At 47.8% G+C, this 17,897-nt stretch overlaps 1 protein-coding gene across 1 annotated transcript in view; it reads left to right on the top strand.

The window, feature by feature from the left end:
- Positions 1–17,897, top strand: part of LOC145351665 (START domain-containing protein 10-like) — a 127,032-nt gene that overhangs the window by 93,569 nt on the left and 15,566 nt on the right. The window contains exons 2-3 of the mRNA XM_080201224.1: positions 9,500–9,647; positions 13,334–13,437. Of these exons, the coding sequence (XP_080057350.1) occupies positions 9,500–9,647; positions 13,334–13,437 (252 nt within the window). The remainder of the gene's footprint in view (positions 1–9,499; positions 9,648–13,333; positions 13,438–17,897) is intronic.

The raw sequence follows: 17,897 nt of genomic DNA, 5'->3' as shown, positions 1-17,897 counted from the left end.
AGGGGTAATGCCAAGGGGTGGGACATATTGGTCATGGCGCTTATAAGAACTAGGAGCAGGAGTCGGCCATCTGGCCCCTCGAGTCTGCCCCGCCATTCAATAAGATCATGGCTGATCTTTTTGTGGACTCAGCTCCACTTACCCGCCCACTCACCATAACCCTTCATTCCTTTACTGTTCAAAAATGTTACCGTCCTTGCCTTAAAAACATTCAATGAGGGAGCCTCAACTGCTTCACTGGGCTGGGAATTCCACAGATTCACAACCCTTTGTGTGAAGAAGTTCCTCCTCAACTCAGTCCTAAATCTGCTCCCCCTTATTTTGAGGCTATTCCCCCTAGTTCTAGTTTCACCCTCCAGTGGACACAACTTCCCTGCTTCTATCTTATCGATTCCCTTCATAATCTTATATGTTTCTATAAGATCTCCCCTCATTCTTCTGAATTCCAATGAGTATAGCCCCAGTCTACTCAGTCTCCCCTCATAAGCCAACCCTCTCAACTCTGGAATCAACCTAGTGAATCTCCTCTGCACCCCCTCCAGTGCCAGTATATCCTTTCTCAAGTAAGGAGACCAAAACTGTACACAGTAACTCCAGGTGTGTCCTCACCAGCACCTTATACAGCTGCAAGATAACCTCACTGTTTTTAAACTCCATCCCTCTAGCAATGAAGGACAACATTCCATTTGTCACCTTAATTACCTGCTGCATCTGCAAACCAACTCCTTGAGATTCCTGCACAAGGACACCCAGGTCCCTCTGCACAGCAGCATGCTGCAATTTTTTAACCATTTAAATAGAACATAGAACGTAGAACATTACAGCGCAGAACAGGCCCTTCAGCCCACAATGTAGCGCCGACCAGTTACAAAAACAATGACCCACTAGCCTATACCAATCCCTTTTCGTCCATAAACCTATCCAGAGATCTCTTAAACGCCCCCAAACTAGACGCATTTACAACTGCAGCAGGCAGGGCATTCCAATCCCTCACCACCCGCTGGGTAAAGAACCTACCCCTGACATCCGTCCTGTAGCTACCCCCCCTTAATTTAAAGCCATGCCCCCTCGTGCTAGCTTTCTCCATCCGAGGAAAAAGGCTATCACTATCCACCCTATCTAAACCTCTAATCATCTTATATGTTTCAATAAGATCCCCTCTTAGCCGCCTTCTTTCCAACGAAAACAACCCTAAATCCCTCAGTCTCTCCTCATAGGACCTCCCCACCATACCAGGCAACATCCTAGTAAACCTCCTCTGCACCCTCTCCAACACCTCCACATCCTTCTTGTAATGTGGGGACCAGAACTGCACACAGTACTCCAAGTGCGGCCGCACTAGAGTAGTGTACAGTTGCAACATGACGCTGCGACTCCTAAATTCAATCCCCCTACCAATAAACGCCAAGACACCGTACGCCTTCTTAACAACCTTATCTACTTGATTCCCAACTTTCAGGGATCTATGTACACATACACCTAGATCCCTCTGCTCCTCCACTCTATTCAAAGTCCTCCCGTTAGCCCTATACTCGACACATCTGTTGCTCCTACCAAAATATTAGTCCATTTTGCTGTTATTCCTACCAAAATAGATGACCTCACATTTACCGACATTGTACTCCATCTGCCAGACCCTCACCCACTCACTTAGACTATCTATATCACTTTGCAGACTTTCAGCATCCTCTGCACACTTTGCTGTTTCACCCATCTTAGTGTCTGTGAATTTTGACACACTACACTTGGTCCCCAACTCCAAATCATCTCTCTAAATCGTAAACAATTACGATCCCAACACTGATCCCTGAGGCACACCACTAGTCACTGATCGCCAACCAGAAAAACACCCATTTACCCCCACTCTTTGCTTTCTGTTAGTTAACCAATCCTCTGTCCGTGCTAATACATTACCCATAACACTGTGCACCTTTATCTTATGTAGCATTCTTTGGTGCGGCATCTTGTCAAATGCCTTCTGGTAATCCAGATACACCACATCCACAGGTTCCCCACTGTCCACTACACATGTAAGGTTCTCAAAGTATTCCACCAAATTAGTCAAACATGACCTGCTCTTCATGTCCCACTGCCACTCTGCATAGGGATTGGAGGGGAGAAGGAGGGAGACCAGCAATCGGCGTGTGCTGGGATTGGCACTCACCCAGGAGGGGTGACTAGCCTGCTGGGGAGTTCAGCACTGCTGGGGGGGATCGGCACTACAAGGGGAGTTGGCATTGCTGGGGTGTTTGGCACTGCGGGGTGTGAGGTCAGAACTGCAGGGGTGGGGTATCAGGGAGTGAACTGACTGCGTGGCTAAAGGACTGGTGTAGGAGGGAGGGTTTCAAATTCATGGATCACTGAGAAGTCTTCAAGAGAGGATGGCACCTGTACAAGAAGGACGGCTTACATCTTAACTGGAAGGGCACGAATATCCTGGCTGGGAGTTTTGCTAGTGTGGGTCGGGTGGGTTTAAACTAATGTGGCAGGGATGTGGGGATCAAAAAAATAGGTCAATAAGCATAGAGACTGGGGACGAGCTTGGGGCCAGGACAAGGCTAGCTAAGAGGAAGAGCATTCTGGAGGAGGATGACCTCAGTGGGCCTGGAGGTCTGGAGTGCATCTACTTCAATGCAAGGAGTGTAACGGGCAAAATAGATGAACTTAGAGCCTTAATGCATGCGTGGAACTTGGATGTGGTTGCAGTAGCAGAGACCTGATTAAAAGGACAGGACTGGCAACCGAATATTCTGGGGTATAAATGTTTTAGGCACAACAGAGAAGGGGCTCAAAGAGGTGGGGGAGTAGCAATACTGGTTAGGGAGTATATTACAGCGGTGCAGAGGGTGGATAATTTAGAGGGGTCATGTAACGAGTCACTGTGGGTGGAGCTCAGAAACAGGAAGGGTGCAGTCACTATGCTGGGGGTAAACTACAGGCCCCCCAACAGCCCACAGGAAGTGGAGGAACGGATATGTAAGGAGATTCTGGATAGGTGCAGAAAAAATAGGGTTGTTGTAGTGGGAGACTTTAATTTCCCTGGTATAGACTGGAAATTGCTTGGGGCTGGGGGTCTGGACGGGGAGGAATTTGTAAAATTTGTACAGGAAGGTTCTTTGGAACTATATGTTGATAGTCCAACTAGAGAAGGGGTTATACTGGATCTAGTACTGGGGAATGAGCCCAGTCAGGTCATCAAAGTTTCAGTGGGGGAACATGTGGCAAATAGTGACCACAATTCAGTAAACTTTAGTATAGTAATGGAAAAGGATAAGTGTTGTACTATGGGTAAGTTGCTGAATTGGGGGAAGGCTAACTACAGCCGGATTAGGCAGGATTTGGTGGCCATTGATTGGGGGAGGCTGTTCGAGGGTAAATCCACATCTGGCATGTGGGAGTCTTTTAAGGAGCAGTTGATGGGGCTGCAGGACAGGCATGTGCCTGTAAAAAGGAAGGATAGGAAAGGTAGGATTCAAGAGCCGTGGATAACCAGAGAAATTGTGAGTTGAATCATAAAGAAAAAAGAGGCGTACGTTCGATCCAGGCAACTAAAAACAGATGGAGCTCTGGAAGAATACAGAGAGTAGAAAAGAACTCAAATGGGGAGTTAGAAGGGCAAAAAGAGTCACAAAATGTCCTTGGCAGACAGGATTAAGGAGAATCCTAAGGCATTTTATTCATACGTTAGGAACAAGAAGGTTGTCAGAGAAAGAATCGGATCTCTCAGGGACAAAGGAGGGGAATTATGCTTAGAACCCAAGGAGGTAGGGGAGATCCGAAATGAATACTTTGCATCAGTGTTCACAAAGGAGAGGGACATGTTGACTGGGAGTGTCTCAGAGGGAGGTGTTGACCCGTTAGAAAAAATCTCCATTACAAGGGAGGAAGTGTTAGGTTTTTAGGAAACATTAGAACTGACAAATCCCCAGGGCCTGATGGCATCTATCCCAGACTGCTCAGGGAGGCAAGAGATGAAATTGCTGGGCCCCTGACAGAAATCTTTGTCTCTTCACTGGACACAGGTGAGGTGAGTCATGATGTGGGTATGCCGGCGTTGGACTGGCGTAAACACAGTAAAAAGTCTGACAACACCAGGTTTTAGTCCAACCTATTTATTTGATAATATACTCACTAGCTTTCGGGGTTACCCCCTTTGTCAGGTGAATGGAGAGTTCTGGCCTCAGACAGAGCATATAAAGCTAAACTGTCTGTGCTTTATATGCTCTGTCTGAGGCCAGAACTCTCCATTCACCTGACGAAGGGGGTAACCCCGAAAGCTAGTGAGTATATTATCAAATAAATAGGTTGGACTAAAACCTGGTGTTATCAGACTTTTTACAGGTGAGGTCCCAGAGGATTGGAGGATAGTGAATGTAGTACTGTTATTTAAGAAGGGTAGCAAGGATAACCCGGGTAATTATAGGCCGGTAAGCTTGACGTCCACAGTAGGGAAATTGTTGGAGAAGATTCTTAGGATATATGCACATTTAGAATGGAATAATCTCGTTAGTGATAGACAGCGTGGCTTTGTAAGAGGAAGGTCATGTCTCACAAATTTGATTGAGTTTTTTGAGGAGGTGACAAAAATGATTGACGAGGGAAGGGCCGTGGATGTCGTCTATATGGATTTTAGTAAAGTGTTTGACAAAGTCCCTCATGGCAGGTTGGTACAAAAGGTTAAATCTCACGGGATAAAAGGTGAGCTAGCTAGACGGGTGGAGAACTGGCTTGGCCATAGAAGACAAAGGGAAGAGCAGTGGAAGGGTCTTTTTTTGGTTGGAGGTCTGTGATTAGTGGTATTCCGCAGGGCTTTGTACTGGGACCTCTGCTGTTTGTGATTATATAGAAATGATTTGGAAGAACAAAGAACAAAAACAGCCCGGAAAACAGGCCCTTTGTCCTAACGAGCCCGCACCGCCATCTCAACACCACCAGTCCCCCTCTCCACCCATGACCCTTGTCTAATGTTTTATGGCCATCCAGATTGAGGGAAACTAATTTAGGGACAATTTATTCCTGCCAATCAGCCTAACAGCACATCTTTGGGGTGTGGGAAGAAACCGGAGCACCCGGAGAAAACCCACGCAAGCACGGGGAGAATGCGCAAACTCCCACAGACACCGGCCCAAATCCATGTGTCTGCACAGCAATCAGCGATAGTCACTGAGCTGTCGTCTTGCCCAGTATCTGGTCCAGTTTAGGCACACACTAACGACATGAAGCACTAGGCCAATCTCGAACAACCAAGAGCAGCCCCAGTACGACCCATCGCGTGTATGCCCCTCGTTGGACACAAGGTGGACTGACTTAAAACCAGCCACCAGTGATCAGTAAGTTTGTGGATGACACAAAGATTGCTGGAGTTGTGGATAGCGATGAACATTGTCAGAGAATACAGCAGGATATCGATAGGCTGGAAAATTGGGCGGAGAAATGGCAGATGGAATTTAATCCAGATAAATGCAAAGTGATGCATTTTGGTAGATCTAATGTAGGGAGGAACTATGCAATAAATGGCAGAACCGTCAGGAGTATAGACACACAGAGGGACCTGGGTGTGCAAGTTCACAGATCCCTAAATGTGGCAGCACAGGTGGAGAGAGTGGTGAAGAAGGCATATGGCATGCTTGCCTTTATTGGACGGGGCATGGAGTATAAAAGTTGGCGTATGATGTTGTAGCTGTATAGAGCGTTGGTTAGGCCACATTCGGAATACTGCGTCCAGTTCTGGTCGCCACACTACCAGAAGGTCGTGGAGGCTTTGGAGAGAGTGCAGAGAAGGTTTATCAGGATGTTGCCTGGTATGGAGGGTCTTAGCTATGAGGAGAGATTGGGTAAACTGGGGTTGTTCTCCCTGGAAAGACGGAGGATGAGGGGAGACCTAATAGAGATGTATAAAATTGTGAAGGGCATAGATAGGGTGAACAGCGGAAAGCTTTTTCCCAGGTCGGAGATGACGATCACGAGGGGTCACAGGTTCAAGGTGAGGGGGGCAAAGTTCAACATAGATGTCAGGGGGATGTTTTTTACACAGAGGGTCGTGGGGGCCTGGAATGCACTGCCAAGCAGGGTGGTTGAGGCAGACACACTGGGATTGTTTAAGACTTATCTGGATAGTCACATGTGCAGACTGGGAATGGAGGGATACAAATGGATGGTCTAGTTGGGTGCATGAGCAGCACAGGCTTGGAGGGCCGAAGGGCCTGTTCCTGTGCTGTATTGTTCTTTGTTCTTTGAGTAGATGTTGGAGATCAGGATGGGCTAGAAAGGGGGGGCTGAGGGCTGGCCAGGGAATAGAGCATAGAACATTCCAGCGCAGTACAGGCCCTTCAGCCCTCGATGTTGCGCCGACCAGTGGAACCAATCTAATGACCCTCTAACCTAAACTATTCCAATGTTATCCATATGCCTATCCACTGACCATTTGAAGACCCTTAAAGTTGGCGAGTCCACAACTGCTGCAGGCAGGGCATTCCACGCCCTTACTGAGGAGAGACTGAGGGATTTGGGGTTGTTTTCGTTAGAAAGAAGGTGGCTAAGAGGGGGATCTTATTGAAACATATAAGATGATTAGAGGTTTAGATAGGGTGGATAGTGATAGCCTTTTTCCTCGGATGGAGAAAGCTAGCACGAGGGGGCATGGCTTTAAATTAAGGGGGGGTAGTTATAGGACGGATGTCAGGGGTAGGTTCTTTACCCAGAGGGTGGTGAGGGACTGGAATGCCCTGCCTGCTGCAGTTGTAAATGCGCCTAGTTTGGGGGCGTTTAAGAGATCCGTGGATAGGTTTATGGATGGAAAGGGTTTGGTTTAGGTTAGAGGGTCATTGTTTTTTAACTGGTCGGCGCAACATCGTGGGCCGAAGGGCCTGTTCTGCGCTGTAATGTTCTATGTTCTTACTACCCTCTGAGTAAAGAGTGAGAATGGTCAAGGGGGGCAGTGATTGGGCCTTTGGGGGGGTGGGTTGGTGGCAATGCGGAGATTGTGGTCAGCAATCAGGCTGGCATGCGGGGTCACTGCGCATGTGCCAACTTCAGTGCTAACAGATCTTGGCGCTGACAGAATGGCAGCTGCACAATAGCCCACTCAGTGCGCTGATTTCCACCTCTGCAGTGGGAATAGCCACCACCCCCCCCAGTTTTTAATGATTGTGCACTGCAGAGGCCACCAGTGTGACTGAGTGTGGGAGATTCTGGTCTGAACTCCCACTCAAAAAAAACAATGTGAATTACTCCAGTTTCCCCACAAATTCAATACTTAGAAGTTTTTTGGGAGAGTTCCGCCCACTCAGCTCCAGGGGCAATTAGGAATGGATAACAAATGTTGGCCTTGCCTGCACCCCCCCAAAATGATAAGTTTTATTTGATATTGCAGTAACTATGTTAATTTATTAATTTGTTCCTACAGGAAAATCTTGAGAAAGGCAATAATCTAACTTTAGGTCGTAGCTCTTCAGAGTTCAGTTCTGTGAATTTGTAAAAATTTGCCTCACGGTTTTCAATTCCATCACGATCGCAGAGTCTTCAAGTTATGTAATTATTGAATAATGATTCACTAGGTTGATTCCGGAGTTGAGAGGGTTGGATTATGAGGAGAGACTGAGGAGACTGGGGCTATACTCATTGGAATTCAGAAGAATGAGGGGAGATCTTATAGAAACATATAAGATTATGAAGGGAATCGATAAGATAGAAGCAGGGAAGTTGTTTCCACTGGTGGGTGAAACTAGAACTAGGGGGCATGGCCTCAAAATAAGGGGGAGCAGATTTAGGACTGAGTTGAGGAGGAACTTCTTCACACAAAGGGTTGTGAATCTGTGGAATTCCCTGCCCAGTTGAGGCTCCCTCACTGAGTGTTTTTAAGGCAAGGATAGATAAATTTTTGAACAGTAAAGGAATTAGGGGTTATGGTGAGCGGGTGGGTAAGTAGAGCTGAGTCCACAAAAAGATCAGCCATGATCTTATTGAATGGCAGGTCAGGCTCGAGGGGCCAGATGGCCGACTCCTGCTCCTAGTTCTTGTGTTATCATGGATGACATTAACAGTTACACATTGTACATGCTTTACACACATTGGAATCTGCCCTGCCCCCGCTGCTGGGTTCAGTGGCGCGGGGGTGGGTGGGAGCATTCAACAGGCAGTCCAGAGATCAATTTCACACCAGAGTGAATCTCCTGCAGGATCTTCCGCTGGTTCCCCCCCTCCGCCCACCACTCCCATGGCCTATCCTGGAAAGCTGCTGGAGGCAGCGTGAAACTGGTCATGGAATGCTGACAAAGAGTGGAGCGGAACTCTCACCCACCCCATCCAAACTCCATCGTCCCTTCAGCCCAAAACACCCCCGGACCAGGGGGGGCATGTGTAAATCAGGATTTAACTTTTGGATTTGCCGCCTGGGACACGGGCTATCGAAGCTTCTCCCAATGGATGATGGGACTAAACACCTGCATGCAGAATTAATGAGGTCAGAGCCGAAAGACATGGCTTGTTTTCCCATCGCCCTCCAGAGTGGGAAACTTTACTGGTACCATCCCCAGTCCCAGTCCCAGATGGGAGAATTCTGCCCAATTTCCAATAATCATTAGAAAGCTGGGGGAATTTTTTTTGGAATTTTGCTGCAATCAGTGTGGACACAACATCTGTATTTAAACTTCAATCACAACTTTGAGAGCAGCGTTAGACTGTTCCAGAACCAACGGGATGAACGAGTACACTATCAAGGGCAGAAGTCTGAGTAGTGTTGAAGAGCAGAAGGATCTAGGGGTCCGGGTCCACAGGTCTCTTAAATCGGCCTCGCAGGTGGAAGAGGTGGTCAAGAAGGCGTATGGTGTACTGGCCTTCATTAATCGAGGGATTGAGTTTAGGAGTCGGGAGGTAATGCTGCAACTTTATAAGACCCTTGTCAGGCCTCATTTGGAGTACTGTGCGCAGTTCTGGTCGCCTCACTATAGGAAAGATGTAGAAGCTATTGAGAGGGTACAGAGGAGATTTACAAGGATGTTGCCTGGACTGGGAGGCATGCCTTATGAAGTTAGGTTGAGGGAGCTGGGACTCTTTTCCCTGGAGAGACGAAGGTTGAGAGGCAACCTGATAGAGGTTTACAAAATGTTGAGAGGAATAGATAGGGTGGACTCTCAGAGGCTATTTCCCCAGGTTGAAATGGTTGCTACGAGAGGACACAGATTTAAGGTGCAAGGAGGGAAGTTCAGAAGTGATGTTAGGGGTAAGTTTTTCACTCAGAGGGTGGTGAGTGAATGGAATCGGCTGCCGTCAGTGGTGGTGGAGGCGAACTCGCTGGGGTCTTTTAAAAGACTTCTGGATGAGTATATGGGGTTTAATGAGATTGAGGGTTATAGATAGGTCTGTAGGTTGGTAGGTGTTGATGTGATCGGCGCAACTTGTGGGCCGAAGGGCCTGTTTGTGCTGTAGTGTTCTATGTTCTATCTTTAATATGGGGAATCTGTTCCACTCGTTCCCACACTGCCAATATTTCTCGTTCCAGATGAGAATTAACTGCAAGGATGTTTCTGCTGCAACTCTCTACGATGTCCTTCACGACACACACTACCGGAAAAAATGGGACACTAATATGATTGAGACCTATGACATTGGCCGTCTGACAGTGAATGCAGATGTGGGCTATTATTCCTGTAAGTAACCCCCAAGAGCAGAGCTTTTCACATGTGCAAAGGCAAATTATTGAAGTGAAGGAGCAGAGATGCTGACGCTGGGGACTGTCATCTCCAGATTGATGTGTATATGTACAAACATGTAAAATAAAAGATTGATTGTTAGGAGAGAGAGAGACAAACTGAGCAAGAGAGAACAACATCCTGATGGAGAAGGATGGGGTTTCTCCAGCAGTTTGTAATATCTAACCCTGAATAAAGAATTGCTTCAACTGATAACTTCATCCAAACAAATGAGTAACATGAGTAGGGAATCAGAATGATTTTTAGCCAACCAATTTCTGAGCTATGGGTGAATGAGCATTTTGTGTGACAGAGATTGCAAGTTCTCCAGGAACATAAGAAATATGAGAGTAGGCCATTTGGCCCATCAAGCCTGCCACATCATTCAATACCACCATGTCTGATCTTGGACCTCCATTTTCCTGCCTGTTCTCCATATCCTTCACTTCCTGGAGAGAATAGAAATTGAACAAAGAACAAAAAACAAAGAAAATTCCAGCACAGGAACAGGCCCTTTGGCCCTCCAAGCCTGCACCAACCATACTGCCCAACTGAACTAAAACCCCCTATCCTTCCGGGAACCATATCCCTCTATTCCCATCCTATTCATGTAGTTGTCAAGACGCCCCTTAAAAGTCACTAACGTATCTGCTACCACTACCTCCCCCGACAATGAGTTCCAGACACCCACTAACTTCTGTTTAAAAAAAAACTTGCCTCGTACATCTCCTCTAAACCTTGCCCATAAACTTGTGCCCCCGAGACCATTCCACCATGGGAAAAGGCTTCTGAATATCCACCAAGTCTATCTCAGCCTTAAATATTTTCAAGGATGGAGCATCCACAACCCTCTGGGGCAGAGAATTCCAAACATCCGTCACACACTGAGTGAAGTAATTTCTCCTTGTCTCAGTGCGGAATGATTGGGATTTAATCCTGAGATTGTGACCCCTTGGTTCAGATTCCCCACCAACAGAAACAGTCCAGTGTCCTGGAACTGGGTTTGAATTTACAAGTGATGAAGTTATTTCTGAGACTGTCCAGTTGTGTGGGGTGGGGAATGTCCAAACCACATCTGACCCAGAACTTGGACAATTGAGCCTGAAAGCCAAGACAGCTGACATTTTTGCAGTTGCATCGCCTGCTCCTCTCTCACCTCGGAATCAGGTTCAGGCTCAAGTTCCATTGCCGGAATTGAGAAGGAAAAAGCTCAGGGTGCCACACTGAGAGTCAGCAGCATTCTCAGATCTGCCTTTTGGAATGAGATACTCTCTGCCTGCTCTCGTGTTCAGACATCATGTGGTTATTCAGAAGAATACCAAGACAGCTCTCCCCATGATCATCTGATTAAATTGTCTGATTTCATCCTCTCCTTCCCTTCTCCCCATGGATTCTGTGAATGGTATACTTTGTATAGCACATAAGAAACAATACTTTTCACTGCATTGAAATACATGATGTGATGAAATGGCTCGTACTCCAATCCCAGTTGTTTAGATACTTGTGCATTGTCTCCAATACCTCAGCTCCACCTCTCTGTCATCCTGGTGAAACCTCTCAATGTGTTTGGAACATTCCAGAACGAGGCTTCACCATTCTACTCTGACACAAGACAGGGACTCCCAGGAGTCACATGGGATCACATGGGATTCAGGGTGCACAGGCTGGACGGATACAGAACTGACTTAGTTACAGGAGACAGAGTAGTGGTGGAAGGGTATTTTTCAGAATGGAGATCTGTAGCTCGTGCTGTTCCACAGGGAACAGGGCTGGGACTGCTGCTGTTTGTAGTTTATATAATGATCTGGAGGAAAATGTGACTGGTCTGATTAGTAAGTTTACAGATGACACAAAGATTAGTGGAGTTGCTGATAGTGCCGGGGATTGTCGGAGGATACAACAGGACAGAGATTGGAGACTTGGGAACAGAAATGGCAGATGGAGTTTAATCTGGACAAATGCGAGGTGATACACTTTGGAGGATCAAATTTAGGTGTGAATTATAGTGTAAATGGCAGAACCCTTCAGAACATTAACATACAGAGGGATCTGGGCGTGCAAGGCTCCAGTTCCCTAAAAGTGGCTACACAGGTGGCCAAGGTGATTAAAAAGGCATGTGGCATCTTGCCTTCATCAGACAGAATATTGAGTTACAAGATTTGGGAAATGATATTGCAGCTTTATAAAACTTTGGTTAGGCTGCATTTAAAGTATTGTGTGCAGTTCTGGTCAGAAGGATGTGGAGGCTTTGGAGACAGGGCAAAGAAAGTTCACCAGGATATTGCCTGGTCTTCAGGGTGTTGGCGATGAGGAGAGGTTGGATAAACTCGGATTGTTTTCACTGGAAAGACAGAGGCTGAGGGGAGACCTGATGGGAAGTCTACAAAATGATGAGAGGCAGAGACAGGGTGGAGAGTCAGAGGCTTTTCCCCAGGGTAGAAGGTCAATTATAAAAGGGCACAGGTTAAAGATGAGAGGGAGAAAGTTTAAGGGAGATGTGCGGCGGGAGTTTTTCACGTAGAGAGTGGTAGGACCTGGAACGCGCTGCCAGAGGGGGTGGTGGAAGCAGGAACATTAGCAAGATTTAAGAGGCATCTGGATGGGTTCATGTATAGGGAGGGAGTAGAGGAATCCGGACTGAGTAAGGGCAGAAGGTATTTTTTCAGTTTAGTTAGGGCATCATGATCGGCACAGGTTTGGAAGACCGGAGGGCCTGTTCCTGAGCTGTACTTTTCTTTATGCCTATTTACCCCTCTCTCCACTCGCACTTTCAGTACCTGGAAAGACTCGCATTCCAACCATTCTCATGTAATTATGTCTGTGTCTGTATATGGCGTATTTGTGAACCCAATTCTCTGCTCACCTCATGAAGGAGCAGGGCTCTGAAAACTCCTGATTCTGAATAAACCAGTTGGACTTTAACGTAGTTTTGTGAGACTTCTTACTGTGTCCACCCCCGTCCAACACCGGCATCTGCACATCCTTCGAGTCAGGAAGGATGTTTCATCTCTGCAAGGTGGCTTTGAGAAAATCCCGAACCCGTTCATGGGGCTGCTGTGATTTTGGGTTGAATCTTAGGCCTCGTCAGTAATCGCCCATGAGAATCACGCCACGCCTGCAGTGTGCTCCCTCTGAGTCACCAGCCCCGCCGCAACAGAGTTGCTGCAGCCACTGAGGAATCCAAATACAGGACCCCCTCCCCGCAGTTGCTCCACATTAACTGCAGGGGATGGCAACCGAGAAGAACATTGTTTTACACAGCGAGTGGTTAGGATCTGGAATGCACTGTCTGAGAGTGTGGTGGAGACAGATTCACACAGCGAGTGGTTAGGATCTGGAATGCACTGTCTGAGAGTGTGGTGGAGACAGATTCACACAGCGAGTGGTTAGGATCTGGAATGCACTGTCTGAGAGTGCAATGGATACAGACTGAAGTGTGGCTTTCATGGGTAAATTGGTTTGTGATCAGAAAAAAATTGGGGACTTAAGTGGAAAAGGGAGGGAGCAGGGCATCGGGTGAACAGCTGTGACAGAGAGCTAGCACAGGAATGACAGGCTGAATGGTCACTTTCTGTGCTGCTCTGTTCCAAGGAACTGTTCCTGCGTAACTGACACTAAATTACACTCTTCCTTCTGTCCGTTAGGGAAATGCCCGAGTCCTTTGAAGAACAGGGATTTTGTAACTCTGCGATCCTGGCTTCCCCTCGGCAATGACTACATGATCATCAACTACTCGGTGAAGCATCCAGTGAGTATCAGTGAGGCAGGCGGTGAGTATCAGTGAGGCAGGCAGTGAGTATCAGTGAGGCAGGCGGTGAGTATCAGTGAGACAGGCGGTGAGTATCAGTGAGGCAGGCGGTGAGTATCAGTGAGGCAGGCGGTGAGTATCAGTGAGGCAGGCAGTGAGTATCAGTGAGGCAGGCGGTGAGTATCAGTGAGGCAGGCGGTGAGTATCAGTGAGGCAGGCGGTGAGTATCAGTGAGGCAGGCGGTGAGTATCAGTGAGGCAGGCGGTGAGTATCAGTGAGGCAGGCGGTGAGTATCAGTGAGGCAGGCGGTGAGTATCAGTGAGGCAGGCGGTGAGTATCAGTGAGACAGGCGGTGAGTATCAGTGAGGCAGGCGGTGAGTATCAGTGAGACAGGCGGTGAGTATCAGTGAGACAGGCGGTGAGTATCAGTGAGACAGGCGGTGAGTATCAGTGAGACAGGCGGTGAGTATCAGTGAGGCATCCATTGAGTATCAGTGAGGCAGGCGGTGAGTATCAGTGAGACAGGCGGTGAGTATCAGTGAGGCATCCATTGAGTATCAGTGAGGCAGGCGGTGAGTATCAGTGAGGCAGGCGGTGAGTATCAGTGAGGCAGGCGGTGAGTATCAGTGAGGCAGGCGGTGAGTATCAGTGAGGCATCCGGTGAGTATCAGTGAGACAGGCGGTGAGTATCAGTGAGACAGGCGGTGAGTATCAGTGAGACAGGCGGTGAGTATCAGTGAGACAGGCGGTGAGTATCAGTGAGACAGGCGGTGAGTATCAGTGAGACAGGCGGTGAGTATCAGTGAGACAGGCGGTGAGTATCAGTGAGACAGGCGGTGAGTATCAGTGAGACAGGCGGTGAGTATCAGTGAGACAGGCGGTGAGTATCAGTGAGACAGGCGGTGAGTATCAGTGAGACATCCAGTGAGTATCAGTGAGGCAGGCGGTGAGTATCAGTGAGGCAGGCGGTGAGTATCAGTGAGGCAGGCGGTGAGTATCAGTGAGACAGGCGGTGAGTATCAGTGAGGCAGGCGGTGAGTATCAGTGAGACAGGCGGTGAGTATCAGTGAGGCAGGCGGTGAGTATCAGTGAGGCAGGCGGTGAGTATCAGTGAGACAGGCGGTGAGTATCAGTGAGACAGGTGGTGAGTATCAGTGAGACAGGCGGTGAGTATCAGTGAGGCATCCATTGAGTATCAGCGAGGCATCCATTGAGTATCAGCGAGGCAGGCGGTGAGTATCAGCGAGGCAGGCGGTGAGTATCAGCGAGGCAGGCGGTGAGTATCAGCGAGGCAGGCGGTGAGTATCAGCGAGACAGTATCAGTGAGGCAGTGAGTATCAGTGTATGATAAATTCCTCCTGTCGCAGGTGAGGCATTGTGTATTCATTTGAACAGAAATGATAGAACACATTTGGAATACTCAGCAGGTCTGGCAGTGTCTGTGGAGAGAGAAACAGTGTGAACATTTACAGTGAGTCTGGGGTTTGGATCGACAGCCTTACTGGATTCTCTCTGTAACTGGTGAATATTTCTCTCTCTCTAGTTTGAGATTTCCACCAGCTACAGTATTTTGCTATTATCCCATTTAACATAAATATAAACCTCACGGTCCATGGGGAGCTTTCTCAGTGGGAGAAGGTTTTATAACAATAAACATTCCTGACTGTTAGTCCAGTGGGTTGGGAATGCTGAATACCAGCCAGTCGGCTGGTGACCACAGCAATGTGGGAATATTAATGAGATGCCAGCTTGCACGCAGGCTGGGATTGGCCGTTGAGATGGCTGAGTGGGTCAGCGGTCCATTCTCATTGGCTGAGCAGGTTTCATGGAAAGGGAAACAGTGAGAGAGGGTTGGAAAATCCGACTGGAATTAAAAGTGTGTGAGTTTGACTCGACAAGTTGGCCCTGAAATCTTTAGTTTCAGAACAAGCTGGAATTAATAGTAGACGAGAGAAGGATTTTTCAGGAAGGTCAGGCAACTGTTAACTTGGTGTTTGCAGCTCAACAACTGCAGGAGAATGTCAGCAACAAGAAGCTGACCTTAACACTACTTTTATCAACCTGATCAAAGCCCCCCAGTCTCAACCGTGAAGCGTCTGGAAGATTCTGAGCAAGTTTGGGAGTAAAAAGTCTGACAACACCAGGTTTTAGTCCAACCGATTTATTTGATAGTAAACTCACTAGCTTTCGAGGGGACTCCTTCTTCGTCAGGTGAATGGAGAGTTCTGGCCTCAGACAGAGCATATAAAGCACAGACAGTTCACAGATTACTGATTAGAATGCGAATCCTTACACCTAACCTGCTGTTCAAGTCTTAAAGTGGCTGACAATGTGTGTGGAATGAGCACTGATCACAGGTTAAAGAGATGTGTATTGTCTCCAGACAGCACAGTGAGTGAGGTTTTGCAAACCCAGGCAAGTCACGGGGGTTACAGATAGTGCGACATGAACCCAAGATCCCTGTTGAGTCCGTCCTCATGTGTGCGGAACTTGGCTATCAGTCTCTGCTCAGCGACTCTGCGCTGTCGGGTAGACCAGGTACACGGTAAATACTCTTGCAACTTGGTCAACATTGTCTACCTGTTACATTGCAAGAAAGGATGTCCCGAAGCATGGTACATTGGGGAGACCATGCAGATGCTACGACAACGGATGAATGAACATCGCTCGACAGTCACCAGGCAAGACTGTTCCCTTCCTGTTGGCGAACACTTTAGTGGTCACGGGCCTTCAGCCTCTGACCTTCGGGTAAGCATTCTCCAAGGTGGCCTTCACGACACACGACAGCGCAGAGTCGCTGAACAGAGACTGATAGCCAAGTTCCGCACACATGAGGACGGTCTCAACAGGGATCTTGGGTTCATGTTGCACTATCTGTAACCCTCGTGACTTGCCTGGGTTTGCAAAACCTCACTGTACTGTCTGGAGACAATACACATCTCTTTAACCTGTGATCAGTGCTCCTTCCACACACATTGTCGGCCACTTTAAGACTTGAACAGCAGGTTAGGTGTAAAGATTCGCATTCTAATCAGTAATCTGTGAACTGTCTGTGCTATATATGCTCTGTCTGAGGCCAGAACTCTCCATTCACCTGACGAAGAGGGAGTCCCCTCGAAAGCTAGTGAGTTTACTATCAAATAAATCGGTTGGACTAAAACCTGGTGTTGTCAAACTTTTTACTGTGTTTACCCCAGTCCAACGCCGGAATATCCACATCACAAGTTTGGGAGCCCAGACAAGATGGGGCAGTGGTTCACACGGCTGCCTCACAGCTCCAGGGACCCGGGTTCAGTTCCGGCCTCGAGTTACTGTCTGTGTGCAGTTTGCACATTCTCCCTGTGTCTGTGTGGGTTTCCTGCCACAGTCCAAAGATGTGCAGATTAGGGTGGATTGGCCACGCTAAGTTGTCCCTTAGTGTCCAAACATTTGTCGGTTAGGGAGATTAACGGGGTAAATGTATGTGATTCAGGGATAGGGCAGGGGGCAGCCCTGGATAATATACACTGTCAGAGAGTCAGTACAGACATGATGGGTCAACTGGCCTCTCTCTGATGAGACCAAGGCCAGTGTGTCTCTGACATTGCTATTCAGTGTGGGAGCATAGAGCGGTGAGCCTAAAAACCAAGCTCAAAGTCTACCGGGCAATTCTCAACACGAGTGAAAACTGCCCTTTGATATTTTCAATCAGCAAAATGCTGATATCTGGATTCAGATGTTAAATCATTCAATGAATTATGGGATGACAAGGAACAAGATCAAGTGATGAAATGTCTTTAGCAAACAGGGGGATTGAATATAAAAGTAGGGAGGTCTTGCTGCAGCTGTATAGGGCATTGGTGAGGCCGCAGCTGGAGTACTGTGTGCAGTTTTGGGCGCCGCACCTGCGCAAGGATATTTTGGCCCTGGAGGGAGTGCAGAGGAGGTTTACTAGGCTGATACCGGAGTTGAGGGGATTGAGCTATGAGGAGAGGCTGAATAAACTAGGCTTGTACTCGTTAGAGTTTAGAAGAATGAGGGGAGATCTCATTGAGACGTATAAGATGATGAATGGGATGGATAGGATAGAGGTGGAGAGACTCTTCCCGCTCAAAAAAGACAGTAGGACTAGGGGGCACAGCCTCAAGATAAAGGGGAGGCAGTTTAGAACGGAGTTGAGGAGGAACTTCTTCACTCAAAGGGTGGTGAATCTCTGGAATTCTCTGCCCGTTGAAGTGGTGGAGGCTGCCTCGCTAAATATTTTTAAGAAGCGGGTTGATGGGTTCTTGATAAGAGAGGGGATTAAGGGTTATGGGGAGAGGGCGGGAAAGTGGAACTGAGCCACGACAGATCAGCCATGATCTTATTGAATGGCGGGGCAGGCTCGAAGGGCTAGATGGCCTACTCCTGCTCCTATTTCTTATGTTCTTATGTTCTTATGAATCCCAAGGCTTTCTATGGATTTATTAGGAACAAGAGGG

Source organism: Carcharhinus amblyrhynchos, chromosome 13, assembly GCF_965287045.1.
Source record: "Carcharhinus amblyrhynchos chromosome 13, sCarAmb.v2.hapA, whole genome shotgun sequence".
Taxonomy (NCBI): domain Eukaryota; kingdom Metazoa; phylum Chordata; class Chondrichthyes; order Carcharhiniformes; family Carcharhinidae; genus Carcharhinus; species Carcharhinus amblyrhynchos.
The sequence above is the reverse complement of the archived record's forward strand: the minus strand, read 5'-3'. Positions and strand labels throughout refer to the sequence as shown.